This window comes from Pangasianodon hypophthalmus, chromosome 12, assembly GCF_027358585.1.
Source record: "Pangasianodon hypophthalmus isolate fPanHyp1 chromosome 12, fPanHyp1.pri, whole genome shotgun sequence".
In the NCBI taxonomy this organism is placed as follows: domain Eukaryota; kingdom Metazoa; phylum Chordata; class Actinopteri; order Siluriformes; family Pangasiidae; genus Pangasianodon; species Pangasianodon hypophthalmus.
The window spans coordinates 9,811,370-9,835,125 of NC_069721.1; the positions used below are offsets into that span (position 1 = coordinate 9,811,370).

Sequence of the window (23,756 nt, forward strand, 5' to 3'; positions counted from 1 at the left end):
TGCTATTTCATAGTGTTAATGTTTTTAATATTGTTGTAAAATAGTAGACTGGTAGTGTAGGTGTGCATAAAAAGAGCGATTCCCTCATTTTCAAAGGCCCAGTTCTTTATCATTCAGTTCAATTCTTGGATGGGCTGGCAATAAAATATGCAAAAAATATATGTGACGTAGATGTAGGTCAGGCTAATTCTGTGTGGGTGCATGACAGTAAGAGTCGTACTGAATTTTAGATGCTTAACTTCCTTCTGCTTCATCATACTCTGCCTTTCCTGTCAGTTAGAAAAGTCTGACAATGATTGTACAGATATCCTGTAATAAATATATAATTTTTTATATGAACTTGCATACTCACCGGTACAAGTGATATCTTTCCCTGTAAAGGAATTTACTTCAGCTGCAATTAGTGCAAGCAAAATAGTTGCTTGAGACAATTTGTCCAGGAAAACATCACTGGCTCAGACAATCAAAATCTGTAACTTACACTGAAATCCATGCTTGGAATTGATGTATTATTACAGAGGCAAGAAAATGAGTTAGGAATCTGTAACATGAGTCATCAATATTTAAGAAAAAGGGACTATTGTTATGTGCTCTCTTTGCAGGACCCGACGGACATGGCCCACAATCAGAAAATAGCTTTGGTCCATGTAATGTCAGGAGAACTGTCCTGAATCAAAGGAATATAAAATATTACCCTGTAGATGATACATTATGAATATATGTTACTCCAGTTACTTGGATTTATTTTCATTTTAAAGGTAATATGTTTTAATACAATGGGTTCCTTTTTTAATAGCTTTTTCATATAAGCCATATATCAATGGCTTATCAAAAGGATTTTACACAAGTTCTTTATACATTCACCGGTCACTTTATTGGGAACATTATAAAAATACTGGGTAGAACCCCCATTTGCTCTCAGAACAGAATTCTTCATGGCTTGAGCTCCAAAACTCTGTTGGAAACATTCTTTTCAGATTTTTGTCCAAGTTAACATGATTGTATCACATAATTGCTGCAGATGTGTCATGCTGCAAAACTCCTGTTCTACCACATCCCAAAGGCATTCTAATGGATTCATGTCTGGTGACTGGGAAGGCCACTGAAGAACATGGAACTCACTGTCATTTTTATGAAACAAGTTTGAGATGACTTGTGTTTTTTGACATGCTGGAAGTAGCTGTTATAAGATAATATTGTGGGATAATGGCATGCACATGGTCAGCAACAATACTGAGCTAGGCTGTGGCATTCAAACAATGCTTGACAGGTATTAAGGGGACCAATGTGTGTTAACAGTACGCTAGTACACCACCAGCAGCAACCTGTACTGTTGACACAAGGTACATGGGGTTAATGGATTCATGTTAACACCAAATTCTGATCCTACCACCTGCATGTCAAAGCAGAAATCAAGCTTTATGAGAACAGGTGACGTTTTTCCGAGCTTCTGCTGTCCAGTTTCAGTGAGCCACTGTAGCCTCAGGTTCCTGTTCTTGACTGACAGGAGTGGAACTTGATGTGGTTTCCTGCTGTTATAACCTATCCACCTCAAGGTACTATGTGTTGTGCATACTGAGATGCTTTTCTGCTCACCATGGTTGTAAAGAGTTGTTATATTTGAATTACTGGAGCCTTCCTGTCAGCTCAAACAAGTTTAGCTATTCTCCTTTGACCTTTCTCATCAACGTTTCCACACACAGAATTACCATTCACTAGATGTTTTTAGTTTTTCACACTATTCTGTGTAAACTGTTGTGTGTGAAAATCCTAGGAGATCAGCAGTTTCTGAAATACTTGATGTGTTGTGGGTTCTGAGATGCTTTTCTGCTCACCACAGAGGAAAAGAGTGCTTATTTGAGTTACTATAGACTTTCTGTCAGCTAAGACCAGTCTGGTCGTTCTCCTCTGATCTCTCTCATTAACAAGGTGTTTCACCCTGCAGACTCTCGCTTACAGGATGTTTTTTGCTTTTCGCACCATTCTGTGTAAACTCTAGGGACTATTGTGTGTGCAAATCCCAGGAGATCAGCAGTTTATGAAATACTCAAACCAGCCCATCTGGTACCAACAACCATGGCACAGTCAAAGTCACCGATATCACATTTTTCCCCTTTCCGATGCCTTAATATGAACATTAACTATAGCTCTTGACCTGTAGCTGCATGATTTTATGCATTGTGCTGCTGCCACATGATTTGCTGAATGGATAATCGCACGAACATACAAGTATACAGGTGATCCTAATAAAGTGAGAGGTGAGTAACAGGTGAGTGACAGGTGAGTGTATATTTATATACTTTATACTCCTTAGTTTGTCCGATATAGCTCTGAGTCACATTGCCTGGTACCTTGTTTCTAAAGTACACTGTTGTGTTTCTGATTGTTTTTTTACAGAGTTAACTGTGTTTGCCTGTTCCCTGACTCTGGCTTTGGATTTTGACATTAGACATTTTTTAAAATTAATTAGAATTATATGTGTATATATATATATATATATATATATATATATATATATATATATATATATATATATATATATATATATATATATGTGTGTGTGTGTACTTGTGTACTTAGAGTTACTTGTAGCTATGTCTACGCCTAAACATATACCATATACAAAACAAACTCCTTTGGCTATATTAGTTTTTCAAATAAAAATGCAGTTTGTGTTTAAAGGTTTTTCCGTTATGGGTACCAACTTTGACATTTTCTTTTGTTGTGTTATTACATTCTTAAAGTAGACACATACAGCTGTATGTGCTGTGTCTCCAGTAGCCTTGTTAATGAAATGGACAAAATTCAAAATACAGGGAAATATTACTGACAAATAAATAATGACACATGAAGCCAACAAATGAAGCCATCTCTAGCTGATCCTCCTCAGCCTCTGTCTACCCAAACTACAGACAACAAATGCTCTTTTGCCACGCATATCCATTCCAAGTATCTCACTAAGTCAGACCCAGGTCTGTTACTGAGGTTAATATCAGGAGACAGGGGGTGGTGTTTGAATGAAAGAGCATGAATGTGAAGTTGAAGGGTGAAGGAGGAGGGTGTGAACAGCAGAGATGGACAATAGAGATACATGAGCACATCGCATCCACTTCCCATCAGCTCTCCACAATGATGGGGATAGTGGGGGATGGTGATAGAGAGAGAAACTGATGAAGGCAAGGCTAAAGACTGTATATGTAGAGAAAAGAGAGAGAGGGAGGGGGAAGGGAGTCACAGCAGTGGAGTAGGCATTGGCAAAGCCCTCACAGTGGATCGAGCCAGTAGAGCAGTCATTGTTACAGCGCAACACAGGGAGCTTCCATCAGAACAAGAAACACCCCCCTTACACAGACGCGCACACATACGGAGACACAGCAAGGTACAAGGCAGGCAAGGTAAGAGATGTTAGGGGCTTTTCCCTCTGGCATGGTTGGGTTGGGTGTATAATCTGCTTTACAGACAGAATGAGCACCAGGGATTCAGCTAGTAAAAGGATCCTGCAATGTGTTTTCGGTTGGCTTGTTTTTTGACGGCGCGCAGGAAAGAGACCCTGTCAAAATGTCTCTATCAGCTACTGAGGTATGGTAGTGTGTCCAGGGTTTCCGTAGCCATCATCAGCCACCAGCCTTCACCTGGGCTTAGGATGTACTTAATAATGCAACTGAACTAATGATCTGATTACTCATGGAAGGAGTGAAACGATGTAGATCAAAACGTAGCTGCAACAGTCACTCCTCACTTAGGCAGTCCTTTTCTTCCTTATCATGCCTTGATCTTTCTTCATGCATTGGATTTTCAGCAAGGCATGACAGAGCATATAACTGTGCGTGTGCATGTGCATGCTTTCGAGTGTGTGATGTATGTTAGAGAGTCAGTGCTAGGTGAGGTGTATGTATTGGGATATATGTGGTCTATTTTGTTGCCTGTCTGAATATGACAATATTTCTTCACTCCTGCCACCACTTTGTATCGTAATATGATGCTTGCATGCACACATATGCACATGCACATAGAAACAGAAAGGAAAATATGAACATATGAACAAACAAAGCTTTCAGTGCTAATGAGAGACCAGAGGAGGGTGGTGATGGTGGTGGCTGTAGAGGGGACAGATGGTGGCAGAGCGATGGCAGCATGACCTTCTGACTCTCACCTCAATGCCACTCATGAATCACGCATCAGGAAGCCTTCCTGGTGCCACTGGATAGATCAGGGAGGACAAGAGGACATTTCAAGCTAGTCTACAGTCCTGGGGCTTAACTGAGATAAGTCAGTGGATAAATTACAAAAAATATGTGTGTGGTATTTTAGCAAATGGTCCCAAAATATAGAGAGAGAACAAAATAAAGGGAAATAAAGAGAAATGCTGCACATATTAACATGACTGGAGCAGTATTTGTAGTTTTTTTTTTGGTCTCTTTATTACTGAGGTTTTGGGTAGTCTATCCAAAGTGTGACATATGCACTGTAAGAATCCACCAGCTGTAACTGTAACATGATGGCTTGCAGATCTTGTCAGTGTAATCCTTTTATCACACACTGTAATCAGAGAGAGAGAGAGAGAGAGAGAGACAGAGAGAGAGACATAGAGAGACTTCGGGATATTAGGAATCTTCAGATGGAACCAGTATGGATTAGTGAGGATGGAGCGTCTACACCAAACCTGCATGTGGTCAGGATGAAGAAATGCTGAATAAGCTCAAACCACAAACATTACTAATGAAGCAATGTGGACGGGTATTGTCCAGATATTGTCTGACTAATGTATTTTATAGCTTGTCTTAAATTATTTATGACCTCCACTAAAAACAAGGGCCTACATTTTTGGATTATCGAGCCATCTGCCTTCATTTAAAAAAAAAAAAAAATCAGAATAGAAGAGATGTGATAAAACGTGTGGAAAACAAAACTAATATAAGCAATGTTAGCTTTTATGCTGTATATTTATGAAATAAATTTGAGCTCTGACAGAAACCAAGTGCAGGCAATACTGCCCCAAGGCAATTTGTGTACAGCATGTTATCAGAGTTAAACAGACTTTAATCCTTCATTAAAAAAGATTACTCCTTTAATGTATTATGCGGAATACGTGCTCATTTGTCCTTGAGTCTTCAGCGGCAGGGCGATGTCGTTATAATCAGTCCCTGTGAATGATTACCTGTGGTCAAGTAGCTCTTCCAGGAAACTCATACTGTATGAATGCAGTGATTGCATGATAAGAGTATATTAGAGCCATTTGGATATATATAAAGGTTAAATTGATGGATGATTATATACAATTGCAATAAAACAGTGACTGCTGTGGGTTCTATGGTTACTTAAAAACAAAAGCATGTTTATGAACTGTAACTGGTTTTGACCTGCAATTGCCATTCTGCATGAAAGCAGTGATAGAATATTGATTATAGAGCCACGAAGACTTGAGAGTCTTTCTCTTGGGAACATTTTTCAAGTGATCATGTTTCTTCTGACTGCACACACGCAGTTGTACACATTCATGCTGACCACAAGAACAGAATTTACCCTTTAGAAAGCTGATATCAAAAGGGCCACTATACTTGTTTTTTTTTTTTTTTCGCAACATTTTGCTTTCTTTTAATAAAATTAGATATCTTAGAATACAACACTGTTCCATAAGACTCTATATGCAGAAGCAGTAAATACAGTAGTTCAGAAACAGCAGCCAGTGATATAAATAATTTTCTTTCTCCTTGTGTATTACAGGACTGTCAGATGAGCTCATTCTAAGCGTGAGACTGAAAGGAGAGAGTGAGAAGTTGAGGGGAAACACCTGCTGTCTACTTCACTGTGTGTCTTGTGTTTTAATGAGAGAAGCCATGCCTGTCCTCTCACCCAACACAGGTAAGAGCTTCATGCTAGTGATGTTCCTTTCCTTACTTCTTTGAAAACAGATATCACAGTCAATCATGTTTATACTATATTTCTTGAGTTCTTGCTGGACAATAAGGAAGGTAAGGTACCACTGTTTTTCCATCCTCTGTCCAGGCCTACATGAGATGCTAGCATTACTCACGTCTCACCTGCACCCTGGAGCAAATCACAAAGAGGACCTGGTGTTTCTCCGAGAGGTTTTCAGTGAAAGGAGCCTTGGCTACCTAATGAGAGTGTGTATGGTGTCAAATTTTGCATGCCCCTTTGTGTGTGGGTGTATGTGTGTGTAAGGTTTGCCCTGACCATTGAATGTCTGCTTTACTGTAGATTCATGAGCGCCTCAGGCAGTACGAACAGCAGAGTCCAACGCCTGTGCTCCACAGTGCTGCCTGCTTGGCAGAGGATGTAAGTGTGTCATTATCTCCTCAACATTCCTTGAATAAAGTTTCCTCTTGATAGCTATTGGACCTGGAGGTAGGAGAGGTGTCAACAGTCCATAAGACAGCAGTGCTGAGCAGATATTTTTTGGGACCATTCTCAGTGACACTGAAACCCCAACAGGTTGAGGAACTGTCAGATCCAGAATTCACAGGCCATGCTGACAGTGCTGGCATTTCTACCTCTGGGTTGTTTCCCAGTGTTTTCGGAGGCATAGTGGTAGAGTTCACATTTAATATAAAAAAAAAAACTTCTAGGTTAGGCAACACCCACTTCAGTTTTATCTGAATACAGATACAGATATACTAATATTCAATATTTGAAGCACTAAACCTTGAACTAAACAAAGCATCCTGGTGCCCTACTTCTTGTTGGATTTTTCATCATATGGAAACCACTTGCTGCTGCTGAGGATGTCCCCACAAGGACCGCCTAAAGTGATTACTGTGGATGGTCTCACTATCATTCACAAGATGGCTTTGGACTTCAATTGATATGAAAAGTTTTGCTATGATAGCTTAGGACTACAACTGCTTTGATAGCTTTGCACTCAAGTCTCATCAGTGAATAGCTGATAACTTCAACAAAATAGACTTCATGTGTAAACTATAATGAACTTTCATGGTTACACAATTGCACTTTTTGACCATATAGTATACAGTTTATACTTATTACTTATTATTTTTCTATACTTATAGAATTATCTATAATTGCACTATCCGGTGTCACCCAGATGAGGATGGGCTCCCTTTTGAGCCTGGTTCTTCTCAAGGTTTCTTCCTCATATCGTCTCAGGGAGTTTTTCCTTGCCACCATTGCCTCTGGCTTGCTTATTAGATAAATTAATACATTTTAAATTTATATCCTGTATTTATATATTTCTGTAAAGATGCTTTGTGACAGTGTCCATTGTTAAAAGCACTATACATACAAAATTGAATTGAATTGAACAGTTACAGATTCAGATTCATTGTGTTACACCCCTATAATTCAGCAATTAAATATCTTATATCAGGGGTGTCCAATCTGATATATCTGTCCTATCCATGGCTCCTGCTTAGTTGGAATGAAAACCTGCAGCAACACAGGCCCTTTCCCTTTGGAAAGACTGGACATCTCTGACTGATACATATGGTGCATTGACCTTATGAATTGACCACTTAGTGTAGATTTACGTTATGAGATTCTTTAGCAATGATATCAATCCTGCTTTTTAAATCTCCACATAGTCTACTGCAATATGGCTGGAAACGGCTGGTGTTAGAGGCATATGCTGTGTCTGACAGGTGGCTGAGGAGCTGCAGAATGGGCCACTAGAAGGAGATGAGAAGGAGCTGCTTATGCTTCTGACTACTCCACATGTGAAGGTATACACACATATGTTTCTTTCTTTCCTAAATCGTGTTTTATCTGCGAGCAATTACAGAGGCAAAGCTTTTTCATCCCACACAGACATTTTATTGCCAGGATACAGATTTTCCTATATAATCACTGTCGTTTATAACATCTTGGGGCAATTAGATTTAATTAGATTGACTTTTAAATGGTGGGTGCCATAAAGAAATGCTGTCAAAAGGTGTTTTATGACCTTTTAGTAAAGCTGATTTTCACTCTGCCCAAGGAATCTTTTTTAAACCCCATTTTATTCAGTGTTGCCTTTCTTTCTCACACACACACTCTCTCTTTCTCATCCTTTGGCAACTGTCAAGCAGCGTGTCGGATTTAGTTCTGAGTGTCCTCCCCCTGCTTGTGTGTGTGTGTGTGATTCTGTGCAATGTCTCACCAGGCTGTACTAACAGTACACGACACAGTAGCGCAGAAGAACTTTGATCCCGTGCTGCCTCCATTGCCTGATGATCTAGATGATGAGCTGGAGGAGGAGTCAGTCAAGATTGTTCGTCTAGTGAAGAGCAAGGAGCCTCTAGTGAGTCTCAGCACAAGCTCACTACACACTGTCCTTCACACCCATTGACCAACCACTAACTGTCAGTCATAAAAGCAGGACAGTCATTATATCTGCTCATGTGCAATATGGTATGGCTGCTATAAATCAGATCGTAACACTGCCTTTACTGAGCTTGTGTTCAAATGGACTTATTTTGTAGCATTATTGTCTGCAATGTGTATCAATGCATTTTACATTGTAAATGATAGAATTCAAACTAACATAGTATTCTCACCTGGTCCGATTCTTTTATCACACTCAGATGTTAATGTGATGCTATGTGATCTGACTGGAACATTTGCTGTTCAGGGGGCGACCATCCGCAGGGACGAGGTCACTGGAGCAGTGGTGGTCGCTAGGATAATGAGGGGCGGGGCCGCTGACCGTAGTGGTGAGTTACTTCCCCCTCCTGCTTCTCCTGCTTTCCTCCTGTCCCCCTGCAGATAGATCAAATAGACCATCTCTGTCTGTAGTCAGAAAACAGTGTATGATCAGACAAATCCTGTTAAAACAATACCAGATTTTAAATGAATGTTTTACATTTAGTCCAACAGATGGATTTACTACCTGCTGCACCCCGTGCCACCCACACTAGACAATTCAATTCATTTAATTCATTTTTATTGTCATTATGGCTATGCACTATGCACACAGATATAAGCATTTACCATATAAACATAATACTTGCCATGGCCTTGGCAAGCATGTTTTAAACATATGCTTCCTGTATCACAGTGTTTGTTGAAGTCTAAAGATAAAGACTAGTGTGTGTGTGACTGGCAGTGAGTATTTTAACAGCTCTGGAATAGATACTTCCTCATTCCTCAGTCTATTTGTGTGTGACTGAATAGTCTGGTACCACCTACCAGATGGTAGAGGGCCAAACAGATGGTAGCTGGGTTATGTGGGATCCGTTATCATAAATGTCCTTTATTTGTGGTAAGGCCATCCCAGTTATTTTCTATGTTGTCAGAAAACTACCTGCTCCAGAGACTTGTAGTCAGACACGGTGGTGTTGGCATATAAGACTGTATGCAGTTGGTCATTATGCTGTCCACTATGCAACTATTTGTAGTTTGTGAGGATCCGTGGGTGATGGTCGAGGTTCCTCATCTTCCTGAGGCTGTGTTAGTGGGCCGTTCTTGATGAGTGTAATGTGAAGGGCCAGTGAGAGATCTTGAGTTACATGGACTCTGAAGAGCTTGAAGCATTCGATCCTTTGTTCTGCTGTTTCTTTTATTCAAATGCTCTGTGGTTTACACTCTGCTTCCTAAAGTCAACCATCAGCTCCTTTCTCAGTTCATCAGTGTGCTAGCTTTTTTGCTTCTTTCCTGCAGGCTGTATCATTGTGGGTCAGGCCTAACATAGTAATGTCATTGGCAAAATTAAATCAAGATGGCCTGTAGACCTTATCAATACTTCAGATTATACATGTGCACTGTAATTTCATAAAATACTGATAAAATTCACAGATCTTCAATACCATAGAGATACTGTTTATCATAAGAAATCATGACAAAATGATTTTGTCTTTCAGTGTGCTCCTATAATACTATCATAAGTAATAATATCACAAGAGCCTCTCTTTAGCAGATTACTGATTGATTTTTCAGAATTATATGCTATCTTTAGTGTGGATCTCATCACTTGTGTATACAAAGACCTTAGGTAAGCGTGGTCTCATGGGGCAAAATTTCAATTGAAAATAAACCTATTGTGCAGGTATTGTGTTTGTACTTTGCACATATGTCATAATGTTTACTGTGATGTCCATATGTCAAGTATTTATTCACTATGGCTCACTAGTGTGACGGCTTTCTTGTGGAGGGGTTCCAAACTTGCAGCAGCTATTGTTCTGGTGCTATATTGTTCGCTGAATAACATACAAGATGGGTGACAAACCAAAATGAAGCGACGTTCTCAGTGTCCTGAAGAACAGTTGCTCCTCTGATGTTCCTTACGTATTCACACTAATGCAATAGCATCACAGTCCCATTGACTGTGCGCATTCAACCAAAATTCCCAACTCTGTTCACTGATGTCTTTAACTATAGGTCTAAAGGCAAATATCACTTTAATCACTGTTCCTATTGAAATACTTGCACAGCTGAACCGTGTTTGTGTAACACAGGACTCTTAGACACGTTGTATTGACCTATATGCAAAAGGTAGATTAGTACAAAATGGACAAAATGTTCTGGGTCAAACAGGAAAATCTCAGAGTGGTCTGAGTCGAAAATACAGCAAAATAATGTGATCGCAAGACAAGGCAGGGTCAATATACCAGAGATCAGAAATATCATCAAATCCAGAGTGCTAGGCAAAGGCAAGGTAAGGTGAGACAAGATGAGACAAGACACGGCAAGGTCATATACAAGTTTTATATCCAGAGAAATCTGGTCAGAGCTTACTAGCAGAAATCTGGTCAGAGCTTACTAGCAGAAATCTGGTCAGAGCTTACTAGCAAGATAGGGCAACCTGTAAAGCTGCACAAGTTCAAGAGCCCTGTGCTGTGAGAGTTTGGTGGGGAAATGTCCGGGGTGAATGTTACAGTTTGTGACTGAAACTCCTGCCACAATAATGAACCCACTTTCAAAGTTACTTAGCTCTTTTCTTTTTGACAACTTTATTCGAATTTAAGGTCAACTGAGCTTCCTTAGCATGTTACTGAGCATGGTAGGATGTTAATTGCTTGATTGTTTCATGCATACACCTATATGGAAGCATCTGTACAATATTTTCCACTCAGTTATTCAAGTTTTTCCTGTTAATGTCACCTATGTGTAGCTATCTACAGTGCGGACCACATTGAAAATCTGTGATATTTTTGCATTTATTTAAAACTGAAAATAAATGTTTTAGAATTTTTAAAAATCTAAAACAAAAAAAGGAAATGTACAATATCTTGACTATTAAATATTCAAGATGTTGCACAATTTCTAGGTCCCTATTTAAATTTAAGCAAATTTGTGATATTGACCATGTTAACTCCTTTGTACAGAAGGTCAGATTTTCCATGGGTCTTATCCCTTCTATTGAAGCATGTGTTCAGATGACATGCAGATGGATTTGAGCTAACATGAATCATCAGGTTTTACACAAACTTGTGAAATCTGTGTCAGCTCAAGTGCACACTGTCATTAAAGGAAAAATTGGACATAGCAAAAAGTAAGAAATTCTAAAATTCAGGGAAATATTTCTAAGATTCTACTTTTCATTCAAGTTATTGCAGATAATATTTGTAATGAAATCATATGTGTTAAATTGAAAAAGAATGCCAAACAGAACCATTTCCACTAATGCTCTCAAACTTTTGGACCCTCATACAGGTCCAATGCTGTCCTCATATCTGGATAAAATAAGGCCTAAAAGTTCAAGAAATAATGCCTATCCTGAAAGCTACTGATTGGACTGCAATGTGAATGTGTCCACAGGGCTGGTGCATGTGGGAGATGAGCTCAGGGAAGTCAATGGAAATCTCATCACCCACAAGAGGCCTGATGAGATCAGTCAAATTTTGGTATGTATTTCTGCAGTCTGCAGACTGGTACTGCATCATCAATTCATATTTTGCAGAGTATACTTTTACTGAAATGCACAGGTCAGATATGTACACTTGCTGATGTTGAAAGACTGAATTATGTACATTTATTTATTTATTTTTTTACCTCCGACGCCAGTCTCAGTCTCAGGGCTCCATCACTTTGAAGATAATCCCTGCCATTAAGGAGGAGGACAAACACAAGGAGAGTACGGTGAATGGCATCAGTCATTATGATCCACCAGGATTTCTACAATTCACTGGATACAGCTCATTTAAAATTGTATTCATATAGTACTACTGAACTGGACACATATTTGTGTTCTCATATATTATCTGGTTTGTTTACAAGGTCTATTTAAGGGCCCTATTTGACTACAGCCCATTTGAAGACAAGGCCACACCCTGCCAAGAGGCAGGACTTCCTTTCCTGCAAGGTGACATCTTGCAGGTGGTGAGTCAGGACGACCCTACATGGTGGCAGGCCAAACGTGTGGGTGATAGCAACCTGCGTGCTGGCCTTATCCCGTCAAAACACTTCCAGCAGAGGTGCGCTCTCCCATACATGAACTGTGGTGACCATTACAAAGCATGCTTTGAATTTGAACTAGTCCAATATTTTAGCTGATCATATATCAGTCAAGTCATGTCAAGTGAGTTTTTATTGTCATTCCTCTATATAGCTTGTATACATTGGAACGAAATGTCGTTTCTTCAGGACCATGGTGCAACACAGAACAGTACACAAGACATAACATAAAGTGCAAATACACAACAGTGTACGACAATGCAAGACAATAAATACACAGAACAGGACAATAAAGTCACAGAACAATAAATTCACAGAACATGGGCTGTAAACTGTAAACTATAGTGTGATGTAGCAGCACAAGTGTAGCAGCAAAAAGAGTTCCATAATATAAAAGTGTCTGATGCAGTTTTGTAAAGTGCAGTGTGCAGTGCTACTGAGTCACACTGGGTTAGGTGCTTGACTAGCCCAGGTGAGCACTGGGAGGCAGCAAGCTGTTGAGTAATCTGACTGCCTCAGGGAATAAACTGCTGTGGAGTCTGCTGGTGATTTGTGGACCGGAAGTGGCCGCTGCGTGCTACCACGCCGCCATCTTGGAAAGGACCAGCTAAAATATCTTCAGGACAACTTTGTGAATTTTACAACTGGAACTTGCTTTTATCTCTTAATTATTTGTGCAGGCGTCTGGCACATAGACTGAAAACTGGCACTTACCAGAGTCCTAAGTCACCAAGTGCACAACCCTGTAAGTAATCTAAAATGACCTTACCATCAGACGTACATATCCGCTCATAGTCTGAACAGCAACAGTGTCGTTATGATTCTATTTTGGTCCCTCTAATCTGACAGCAAGATGCTTGGCCAGTCCGAAATGGAAACAGGGCTTTACTGCTGCCAAAATCATACAGAAGTCAAACCGTTCTCAGATTAATTCCCTTCTGTTCAAACCCCAGGCCATTTCACCTTGTTTGTTTCTGAGCATGTTATTATGTCTACACTCACTATCCACTTTATTAGGAATGCCTGTATACATGCACAGTAACTAAAATAACAATTGTTTACAACCATGGTGAGCAGAAAAGCATCTCAGAATGCACAACATGTCAAATCTTAAAGCAGATGGGCTACAACAGCTGAACTCAGGGCCGGCGCTAGCTATAGGCAGAGCAGGCCATTGCCTAGGGCCTCGGGCCTCCATAACCATAACAAACCTATACTCAAAAGAACCAAAGAAAGCGCAGCTCGTGATGCGGGTATGTGAGCTGTCCTCATATATTTTTGATTGTAAATATATATTAAAATAAACAGAGCTTTATTGTGCCGATTTGCGTCAGTGCCATTTGAAGATGGATCATTATTACAGCCGGTTTATTCTGAGTTCAAAACAGCGCGAGCGCCGTGACGCGTTAAATTCACGTCTGACACTTTGAATCCGAGCTGATCGACTTTTTCAAAATACTAAAGAAAATGTAAAAGTTTAATAAAAACAGCAATCGCAGCTAGGCTAGACCGTTGTTTATTATTTCAAAAAAGTACCTCAGCTGTCTGTATAAATTCCGTTGATGAACTGATGAAGTTAACTATTCTTTCTGCTTAGTAGTTTGTCTTCTTCACTTCCACTGTTGATTTGGTTATAGTGCATATTTAGGGTTTATAAATGCAATAGATAATATGACAATCTAGCCTATATTGCTTCAGTAGGAGGGGAAATTGTGTCCATCTCCAGCTAGAAAAATGACATCTTACCCCCCATTTTACTGTATAGAGTAGGCAAAAATGTTTGTTATTCCAAATAGTGGGTTAGTATGTTACTGTAAATAAATTACAGAACAAGAAGAAGAAGAGCTGGTTCAGATGACCTTTCATAGTTTTTTAGTGTTGACCTTAGTTAAAGTTTAATTAATATGCACATTTAAGTAAATATATACAAGTAATGATAATGATATAAATAAAAAGGTTAGAAATTTTATTTGTTTCAAGTGCTTTTTATTTATTCTGAAATGTGGAGGGAAGGAGGCCAGGGGGCCTCCAATATAAATTTTGCCTAGGGCCTCCAAATGTCTAGAACCGCCCTGGCTGAAGACTACATCAGGTTCCACTCCTGTCAGCCAAGAACGGGAATCTGAGGCTACGATATGCACAGGCTGTCCAAAGCTGGGCAGCTGAAGATTGGAAAAACATTGCCTGGCCTTTTTTCCAATCTGTAACTGTTCCATGGTTAAAGTCACTGAGCTCACAAATTTTCACTATTCTGATGTTTGATGTGAACATTACCTGAAGATCTGGTCCTATATCTGTACAATTTTAAGCATTGTGCTGCTGCCATATGATTGGCTGATTGCATAATTGCATGAATGAGCAGGTGTACAGGTGTTCCTATTAAAATGAATGGTGAGTGTATATCGTGCATATTGTGCATGCCAAAAGCCCACCCCCCAACCCCCCCAGGGCCTAATGCAAAACATATGGAAACAACAGTAGATATGATGTGATATGATATGATATGATATGATATGATATATCAGCATGAGTTCATTTTTATGCATGGAATATTCACTTTACCATGGTGTGATCTTGTGCAGAAGCAGATGCTTCAGTTATCCTTTTTTCACTCTGCTTGCTACAGATGACCAGGCTTGCAATAAAGGTATGTGACTGGAGAAATGCAGTAAAAATAACATAATATGGGGGTTTATATTTATAAGCTAAAAAGGACTTGAGGCCTAGAGGGCAACTTTGTGTAACTTATGCCACAAAATTGCGGGGAATATTTCTCCAGACAGTAGAAAGTAAACAGAAAATGGCAAAAACTTGTAAACAAAACATGGCAAAAACTTATGTAAGCCTATATAAATCACATTTTATTTTATTTATATTCACTCATTTAAATGCAATGGCTTTTTGGGGCTTATACTTAAAAAGTAATATATGTTATAGAAATATTGGGGGAAATATATAAATATATAAATACCTACATATTTCTGAGCTTTTTGCTTTTTATTAAAATGGATTGCATGTACAATGTCCAATTCTGCTCCCAAACAGCAAGGTTTCTGTTAAAGATGCACCATTTAATTTCCCATTTAAGCCTGCATTATATATGGACACCCAAACCTCCACCATATGTGACTTTTAAAGTGCCACATGCCCACTGCTTATGCCACTTATGCTGCTAAATCTCAGCAGAAGATCCAGTGCAGCAGCAGGCTGAGATCACTTTTGAATGATGTGCAGGCTCTGTGTGCAGTTGTACGCCTGTGGCAGTAATGGTGTTCACTTCCTCACTCTTGTGATATGAACACGATGAGAATACTCCCTAGTAAAACACCTGCTGCAATTCAAATCCTTAAGTATTTAAGAAATGTTTAATTTGCTATGTTGTCTTATATACATGGTTATGTTTGGTTCTATAAGTTTATTTATACGTGCACACCACACACAAGTCCCATTCCCTCAGCCATTGCCCACACACCACTTGAGACGGCCCTGTGTTTTCCTGCCCTTATGTCTTCTGATGTGTAACCCCTTCTCCCATTTCCTAACCTGCTACCTGCTTTGAAATTGCCTCTGTACTCTTATACATGTCCCAGCTCCTTACTGATTCTCCCTTTTCTTCATCGCATCCTTTCTTCCTTTCCCCTTTCCTACCTTTTTCTAGAGGACTGTGACTGTGAGGGCAGTGAACAGAACATAGGTAGGTGAGACAGCACTCTCCTTTGCACACACACTCATGCTGGATGTGGCTTTGGCATTTAGTGATGCTTAGTGATGTGGCAATGAAAAAAAAACGTCTTGCCCTTTCAGGGATATGTGTATTGCATCCGTCAAGTCCAGCCAATAGATCAACGAGAACAGTTCACTGCACTGCTGCTGTCTGGCCGCTTCACTGTCTGTCTTGATGTTGGCGCTTGGTGTGTGTGTGCCATGTGTGGAAGGAGTCTTCTGTCAGTGTGCTGCACTTCATGCTTTAAGAAGAGCTTTGCTTTGAACGTATGGCTTTATCTCAGAGGAGCTTTGTTTTGAAAACATGGCAGAGTCTGCAGCATGGCTGCTAGCTTGCTGTCTCTGGTCCCAGTGAATCAGTGTTGGATGTATGATGATGGTCTAATACTAGTTGTAGTTTCTCCAAAGTGTAAGGCGGTGGCACCCACCTGTGGTCAGGCCTTTTCCTGGGAGTTCTATTCAGGTACCACTTCCCATTTCTGTACGTCTTCATGTGTGGCAGCTGAGTGGTGGTTACGTTGTGTCGATAATTTCACTAGTTGGTTTTTTTTTAAATAGTACAGCATCCTTGTGCTGTCTGAGAAAAAAAGCAAGCAAACATGAATTCCGATGTCAGAGTGGAGCTTTCATTGAGACCTGTCTGTTATTATCTTCACCTCACTCCAGTCATTATATTTTCTCTTCAACCTGACATTTTGTGCTGCCCTTATGAACATATCTCCATATCAGTTTATTTTGATGCGACTGTTTTCAAGAAGACATTGTTCAACTTCCTTACCACACTGTATTCCACTGGATTTCAGCAAGTCTTAGGAGAAGTTTCCGATTAAGTCGTAAGGATCGACACAGCTCTCCAGAAGACTCTCAGCCTGCGGAGTCCGGAGAATCCAATTTTCTTGTCTATGAAGAGGTCACACGCTATCAGCAGAAGCCTTCAGACAAACCCAGACTGGTGGTGTTAATCGGTGAGAATCAAGACAGCTGGTGTCAGTCTTAACCATATCATTGTGTCTTTTTAAGATAAGATAAGATAAGAAAAGATAAGATAAACTTTATTGATCCCACAGTGGGGAAATGCACTTATCACTGCAGCTCACAGACAGTTAAAGTGCAGGTATTAAAGACGAACAATAGGAAGAAAGAAAAGTTAAATATGAGACAATATGAGAGATATACTTCATATTACTTCTACATGTGAACACATTACTGTTACTACATGTACTGTAATATTGTTTTGCACAAGTCAATATTGCACATGTTACTGTACTACTGTTTTTGCACAAGTCAACATTGCACACTCACACATACAGATGTACATAGTCTATATTTCTATATACATAATCTATATTTCTACTTCTGCAACATAGCTACATTTTATTATGTTTGTTTGTATGTATGTGTATGTCTGTTTTTTTTATTTTTTTTTAAATTTCTTTTAAATAGTTTGCATTTATCTTGGCATACAATGTGGACAGCAAAGAAAGAATTTCATTGTACAGGGAAACTTGGTTTCCTCACTGTGCACATGACAGTAAACTCTTTGAATCTGAATCAGCAAAAGTAACAACAAAAAATTGGCATTTGGTGAAGAAGCGATATTCACTTTTTTCCCTCACTCTTTTTCCCCTTTTCTCTAATTATCTCTCTAGGGTCTCTGGGTGCCCGAATCAATGAACTGAAACAAAGAGTGATTGCTGAGAACCCACATCAATATGGAATAGCTGTACCACGTGAGTCTGCTTTTACTGATCAGACACAATAAAGAGCTGTACAGCTGAGAGACATTCTCAGAGGAGAAGGGTAGTGCCACGCCTTATTGCTATAATTCAGGAACTCATCAGTAATACTTTTTATGTAAGCTCAAGTGTTGGAAATGAACACACAGCAACCTCATTTTGCACATATATTCTGACAGACACCACTCGGCCCAGGAAGAGCCATGAAAAAGAGGGTGTTGAATACCACTTCATCTCAAAGCAGGCCTTTGAGGCAGACATTCAGAGTAACAAGTGTGTTCTCCTGTAACATAAGACATTTTTACACTCTTGGTCATGTTTGCTATCTGCAATAAATTATGTAAGTAAATGTACAATAATGTACAGCACTAATCTTCACCTGCTTTACTGCTTTAGGTTTATTGAGTATGGAGAATATAAAGATAACCAATATGGGACAAGTTTGGAGTCTGTTCGGAGTGTATTGGGCAGAAACAAAATATGTTTGGTAGATGTTCAACCTGAGGTTAGTCTCTCTCTCTCTCTCTCTCTCTCTCTTTTATATATAACAATAATAATTATATTATTAATTATTTCCTTATTCATACAGTTAAGCATTTTTTTTTTTTTTGCTGTATTCTCAAGGACTAAGATAAAAATTATCATAAGGTAAACACAAAATATTCTAGTTCAAGAATCAATTCTGGTGGGATCCCTGGAGGACTAGTGGTTAGGCAACGGCGTGGCTTGGGTTCGATTCCTGGCCAGGGAAGCACACGACAGTGCACTCTCAGTGCCGGTCCCAAGCCCGGATAAAACTGGGGAGGGTTGTGTCAGGAAGGGCATCTGGCATAAACACTGTGCCAAATCAAATATGCAGACGGATGATCCACTGTGGCGAAAGAAGAAGGAAAAGGATCAGTTCTGGTCATAGATGCATACAGCGTATTTTGCGCCATCAAGGACTGCTGTGAAATACAGGATGCATGAGATACAGAAAGGTTTTAGCCACAGAATCGGCATGCTAAGCTAGCTAACAGGCTATTTTATCTAACCTTACTGATAAACAAAATTTGGTTGTTATATTTTAACAGGATTGGCTACTGTTGTATAGATAGCTATCAATAAGTTGATATCTCACCATAGATGATAGCATTAGCAAACCAAATGTCACAGTAAGAGTAGGATTTAACACAGTCTGGCACTATGCTCTAGGACAATGATTAAATGAAAGATGTTTGTAAAGACAGAGACTAGCTGGTTAACAGTGTTTTGCTGTGGCTTTAAAAACCAGACCTCCCCCAGGTCCCAGTAGCTAATCAAAGCATTGAGAATACTAAATACCTGCGTGAGCTAGTGACTGGAGGTAGTTTTCTTTATGAAATAGAATCAGTATGTCTCATTCCTTGATTGGAAGGCCATTTTAAAGGCTTGGGGAAGGTATAAGTGGTGGTGATGGGGAGATACATGCGCTGTTGCATTAGAGTGCAGAACAAGTATGTCCTCTTGTCCTCTTGAAAGGTGTGAAGTTGCTGGCTGAGGTGCCATACTGCCATCAATGTTATGATTGGAATTTCTTTTTTTCCACATCTGCTGTGATACTGAATGAGTGTTTGAGGAGAACGTTGATCCCTGTAGTTGGTTACAGGTAGAAGGCCTTTTTATACAGCTGAACAGTTCTTGTAGGTTATAACAAGTAGAACCAGGACAACACCAATAAAAAGTAAAAATAAGCAAAATTATTACATAGAAGGAATTAGTATAGTTGTATTTTAAACAACAAAAAGTTAGCTTACATCCCTAATACCAAATTAGTAACAGTCCAGTGATGGCCATCTCTAAATATCATTAAAAACTTGTGATGTGTTTTATATATGTGAATCCTTTTATTAATATCCCAGAAAAACACAAAATTAAAATAAAAAAAAAAAAAAAAGGCAACAATCGGGTTACTAGGGACTGAGAGCAATTTAAAAATAATAGACTTTTTCCAAGGGTGACAATTTGTATGCATTTATTTTATTCTTAAAGGTTGTCAATAAAAATAGCACAAGTTTTTGAGAGAAAATACTATTATTTTAAGAAGAAGTTGTTATAAGAATGATTTTTATATGATTATATAAAATAAAAAAATCCATGAAAGCATTTTGTGCATGGTGCCAAAACCTTTTCATTTTCTCCATACTACTGGTACAATTAATGATAGCTTAGGGTTTATTATCATTATTATTATTATTATTATTATTATTTGTATATAATTTTTTCTTATTGTACTGAGCTTGGTGTGTGTGTCTGAATTGTGCTCACATGCCACTCTGCCATGGTTAATAGCTAATTACAATATTTTCATCCCTTATAAATGACCAGGCTCTAAAAAGCCTTCGCACAGCTGAGTTTAAGCCCTATGTGATATTTGTCAAGCCATTCATCCCTGAGAGCCACCACCACTGCAGCAGAGCCACATCGCCATCAGGAGGTGACAATGGCCACGTCACGGTAAGAGCTTTAAACTCCACAAGACATACACATGCTGCCTCTAAAATCTAAATTTTCTACTCTGAAAAAATTGTCAAAATAGCAAAGCATAGCATTCTAACCTATACTATTAAGAAAAGATAAAAAGTATTGAGATATAAACATACATCTGGTTAAAAAAAAAAGGGTTTAGGGCTGCAGTTTTGTACTCAGGGCTTCATCATTGGACATTGGAGAGGTTCAACAAAACAGACTTCATATGAAAACTGTAATCAGTTTCCTGGTTCCATAAATGCACTATTTGTCCATGTAGTACACAGTTATAGAAGGGAATTATTTATAATTGCACTATCTGGTGTCACCGAGATGAGGATGGGTTCCCTTTTGAGCCTGGTTCCTCTCAAGGTTTCTTCCTCATATCCTCTCCGGGAGTTTTTCCTTGCCACCGTCGCCTCTGGCTTCCTCATCAGGGATAAATATATATAACCTTAATGTATTTATTTCTGTAAAGCTGCTTTGTGACAATGTCCGTTGTTAAAAGCACTTTACAAATAAAATTGAATTGAATGATTACATTTGCATGGAAGACTATGATTTCTGACAAAGGCAGTTTTGGAAAAGTAGGAGAAGATGGTAGATGCAAGTTAAGCAGCTTTTAACTGAGCTGTTGTTATTATATATAATTTATGCCATGCAATTATCAGAATATCTATGCAACAGAAACTTAGTTTGGCCTATATGTTTCTCCGTCCCTCACTGTGTAAAGGAGGAAGAGCTACAGGAGATGCGTCATTCAGCCGAGCAGCTGGAGCAGCAGTACGGCCACCTGGTGGATAGGGTCCTAGTGAAAGAAGACTCCACCAGCGCTAGTGCAGAGCTCAGGAGCATCCTCGAGCAACTGGAGAGGGAGCCGCAATGGGTTCCAGTCAGCTGGGTCCGAACATGAATCCTGTATCAGTCTGTAACAGGGTGCTCATAAACCTGACAGACTCTGTGTCAACCATATACTATTTTGTAGCTGTGCTAATAGAGCCTCAAGTCTTGCATGAATTAACGTCTGAACAAATTGCATCTGTCAAGCAGGGCTCAGGCTCAACAGTGCAAATTAAAACATGAGCATCCATCCAAACAGAAATTTCATGTACAGGAAAACTGTTACTTATTTAAACTCTGGGGTCAACAGTAGGTGTCGGTACAGCTGGGGCATCAGATACTGTAAGACAAATAAGAGTTTACTTGTTGTGCTCCTTAATTATTTGATGAAATGAGGAATGATTTGTTTATTGGTTATTATTGATTTTTGGTTCTATCTCAAGTGGAGGCTGAATAAGCAAATGGTTGCTGATACAACACAACAACAAGTTAACAACCCAACAAGTTTATATATATATATATATATATATATATATATATATATATATATATATATATATACATAGTGTGGGTGACATGCTGGCTCAGTGGGTACAGTTGTCCCATCACAGCTCCAGGGTCTCCTGAGTTTCTGGGCATGTTCTTCTCATGTCTGTGTGGGTTTCTTCCACGCTCTCTGGTTTCCTCCCACTGTCCATAAACATGCCACATGTCAGATTGTCAGTAGGTGGAATGGGTTCATTAAATTGACCCAGAAGTGAATGAGTGCCCAGCTTTCCTGGGACAGTCATCGCAACCCTGACTAGGTTAAAGTGATTACTAACAGTGAATGAATGAATAAATAAATGAATGTTATGAATGATTGAATGGATTCACTAGCAGATGTAGATCAAGAAAAGACGCAAGGCTGAAGACCTGACAAAAGACCTGAAGGCTTTTAATACACTATATTGATGCAAAAATACCACAGGCAGGAAAATTCTTGTTTTTATTATTATTATTATTACTTTATTTAGTCCCACTCTCCCCATCGTGTTGTACCAATTTACCTATAGAACCACCTGAATGAAGAAAGGGAGGGTGGGATGCTTCCCGGGTTTCAAAACCTACATTTTCTTATGTAGTTTTGTTGACTTCACACAACATTTTTTCCCCCAACTAGTAGCGCCTAATGGGCTGAGCAATCAGAGTGGAGCTGTAGGACAGGAACAGAGACAGTTCAACTAATAGTTAGCCTTCGTTAGCTGTTAAACAACACGATCTTGACTTTTAATAGTATATTATTCCTTCTGAAAAGGAAATGGGAGTCTAATAGAAAAGGGTGGAAGTTAAACTCAAAGTGATGGTTAGCTTGAACAACTTTCTTCTTGTTATTAGCTAATTAAGTTAATAGGCCTGCCATTGTTTTTGATAGGACATGTGCATAAACATACACATTATAGTCCTTATACTGAACTAAAATTGATTTGAGGGCATTTTTGTTTTCAGTAAACACGACCATTACGTGCTCCTATTAAAATAATATGTAATATGACCTAAATAGTCTAATTACACCGTGGAGAGTCTTAAGTGTTCTCTATGTAAAGTTTAGAAAATGACTCCTAGATATGAGAGCTCAATGCCAACAGGTTCACATGATGTAGCCATGAGAAACGTGTGATGTTTACTTCATATTCTGCATTCTGTCTATATGTGGTGACTTTATATGTATATATATATATATATATATATATATATATATATATATATATATATATATATATATATATATATATATATATATATCCCAGCGTTACATAACATTACATCATATTATATGCATATTTGCAACTCATTGTGGGAGTGTTGTTAGGTAAATAAGATCGATGTTTATTACCCTTTGGTCATTAATGTTTATGAATCCTATAGTCTGTAAAAACTATAACCATGACTGATGTGTCGGCTAGATTATCTTAAATTGCCAAAATATTATAGGATATCAATATTAAAATTTAAACATGATATCCAACCAAATCTTATTACTCAGGAATGAGGCATGTTAAAACCTTGGGGTCATGTAATAAAAGTATGTTATGGCCTTATAACCCTTAGAATGTTTTAATATAAATATAACTTGTGACTGGGTCCTCCTTTCATCTGAGCAAGTGTGCTAATACATAGTTATGGGCATGATATTGGAAATCTTTTATTTTTATATTAACGTGTAAGAAGATGAGAACGCTAATAAAGTGTGAATTTTAGAAATTAGGCATAGTTTCTTCGGATCTTCTTTTTTAAATCATGTGGTAACCCAGTAAACTTCAAAACAAAATAAACTTTTTGTGGGGTGGCTGTGGGTGATGGTCATTAAGTACATTTTTACATGGTCATTAAGCAATGCTTTTTCTTTTTGCTAATGAAAAAAATGCAGTTTGCATCATTTTGCTGCCTGGCACTAGATGGTGGTATAGGACCTGTGCTGTTTGTTTTGAATACCAAACAGCTCTACCCACCTGTTATACCCTACCAAACACCAGTCACAGCTTTAGTAAGTTGGAAGAAATAATATTTAGATAACATAACCTGGCCTTATTTTTTAATCACATAGTGAAATGCTGATTTACCTTAACAACATAATTATGTAGT

The 23,756-nt window shown here is 38.8% G+C and overlaps 1 protein-coding gene across 3 annotated transcripts; it reads left to right on the forward strand.

The window, feature by feature from the left end:
* Window positions 1-3,104: 3,104 nt before the first annotated feature.
* Window positions 3,105-23,378, forward strand: mpp3b (MAGUK p55 scaffold protein 3b). 3 transcript variants are annotated; one of them, XM_026915690.3, is made up of 20 exons: window positions 3,105-3,395; window positions 5,725-5,862; window positions 6,007-6,125; window positions 6,220-6,297; window positions 7,617-7,697; window positions 8,117-8,254; window positions 8,585-8,666; window positions 11,710-11,795; window positions 11,956-12,030; window positions 12,169-12,365; window positions 13,026-13,090; window positions 14,972-14,992; window positions 16,004-16,039; window positions 16,466-16,531; window positions 16,872-17,033; window positions 17,718-17,798; window positions 17,984-18,077; window positions 18,201-18,309; window positions 20,151-20,279; window positions 21,025-23,378. In XM_026915690.3, exons 1-20 carry the CDS (start codon window positions 3,149-3,151, stop codon window positions 21,202-21,204), a joined length of 2,184 nt encoding a protein of 727 aa, XP_026771491.3. In that variant the 5' UTR covers window positions 3,105-3,148; the 3' UTR covers window positions 21,205-23,378. The 3 variants fall into 3 exon arrangements, with proteins under 3 accessions (XP_026771491.3, XP_026771492.3, XP_053094879.1); XM_026915691.3 differs by lacking the exon at window positions 16,466-16,531; XM_053238904.1 differs by lacking the exons at window positions 16,004-16,039; window positions 16,466-16,531.
* Window positions 23,379-23,756: the final 378 nt, after the last annotated feature.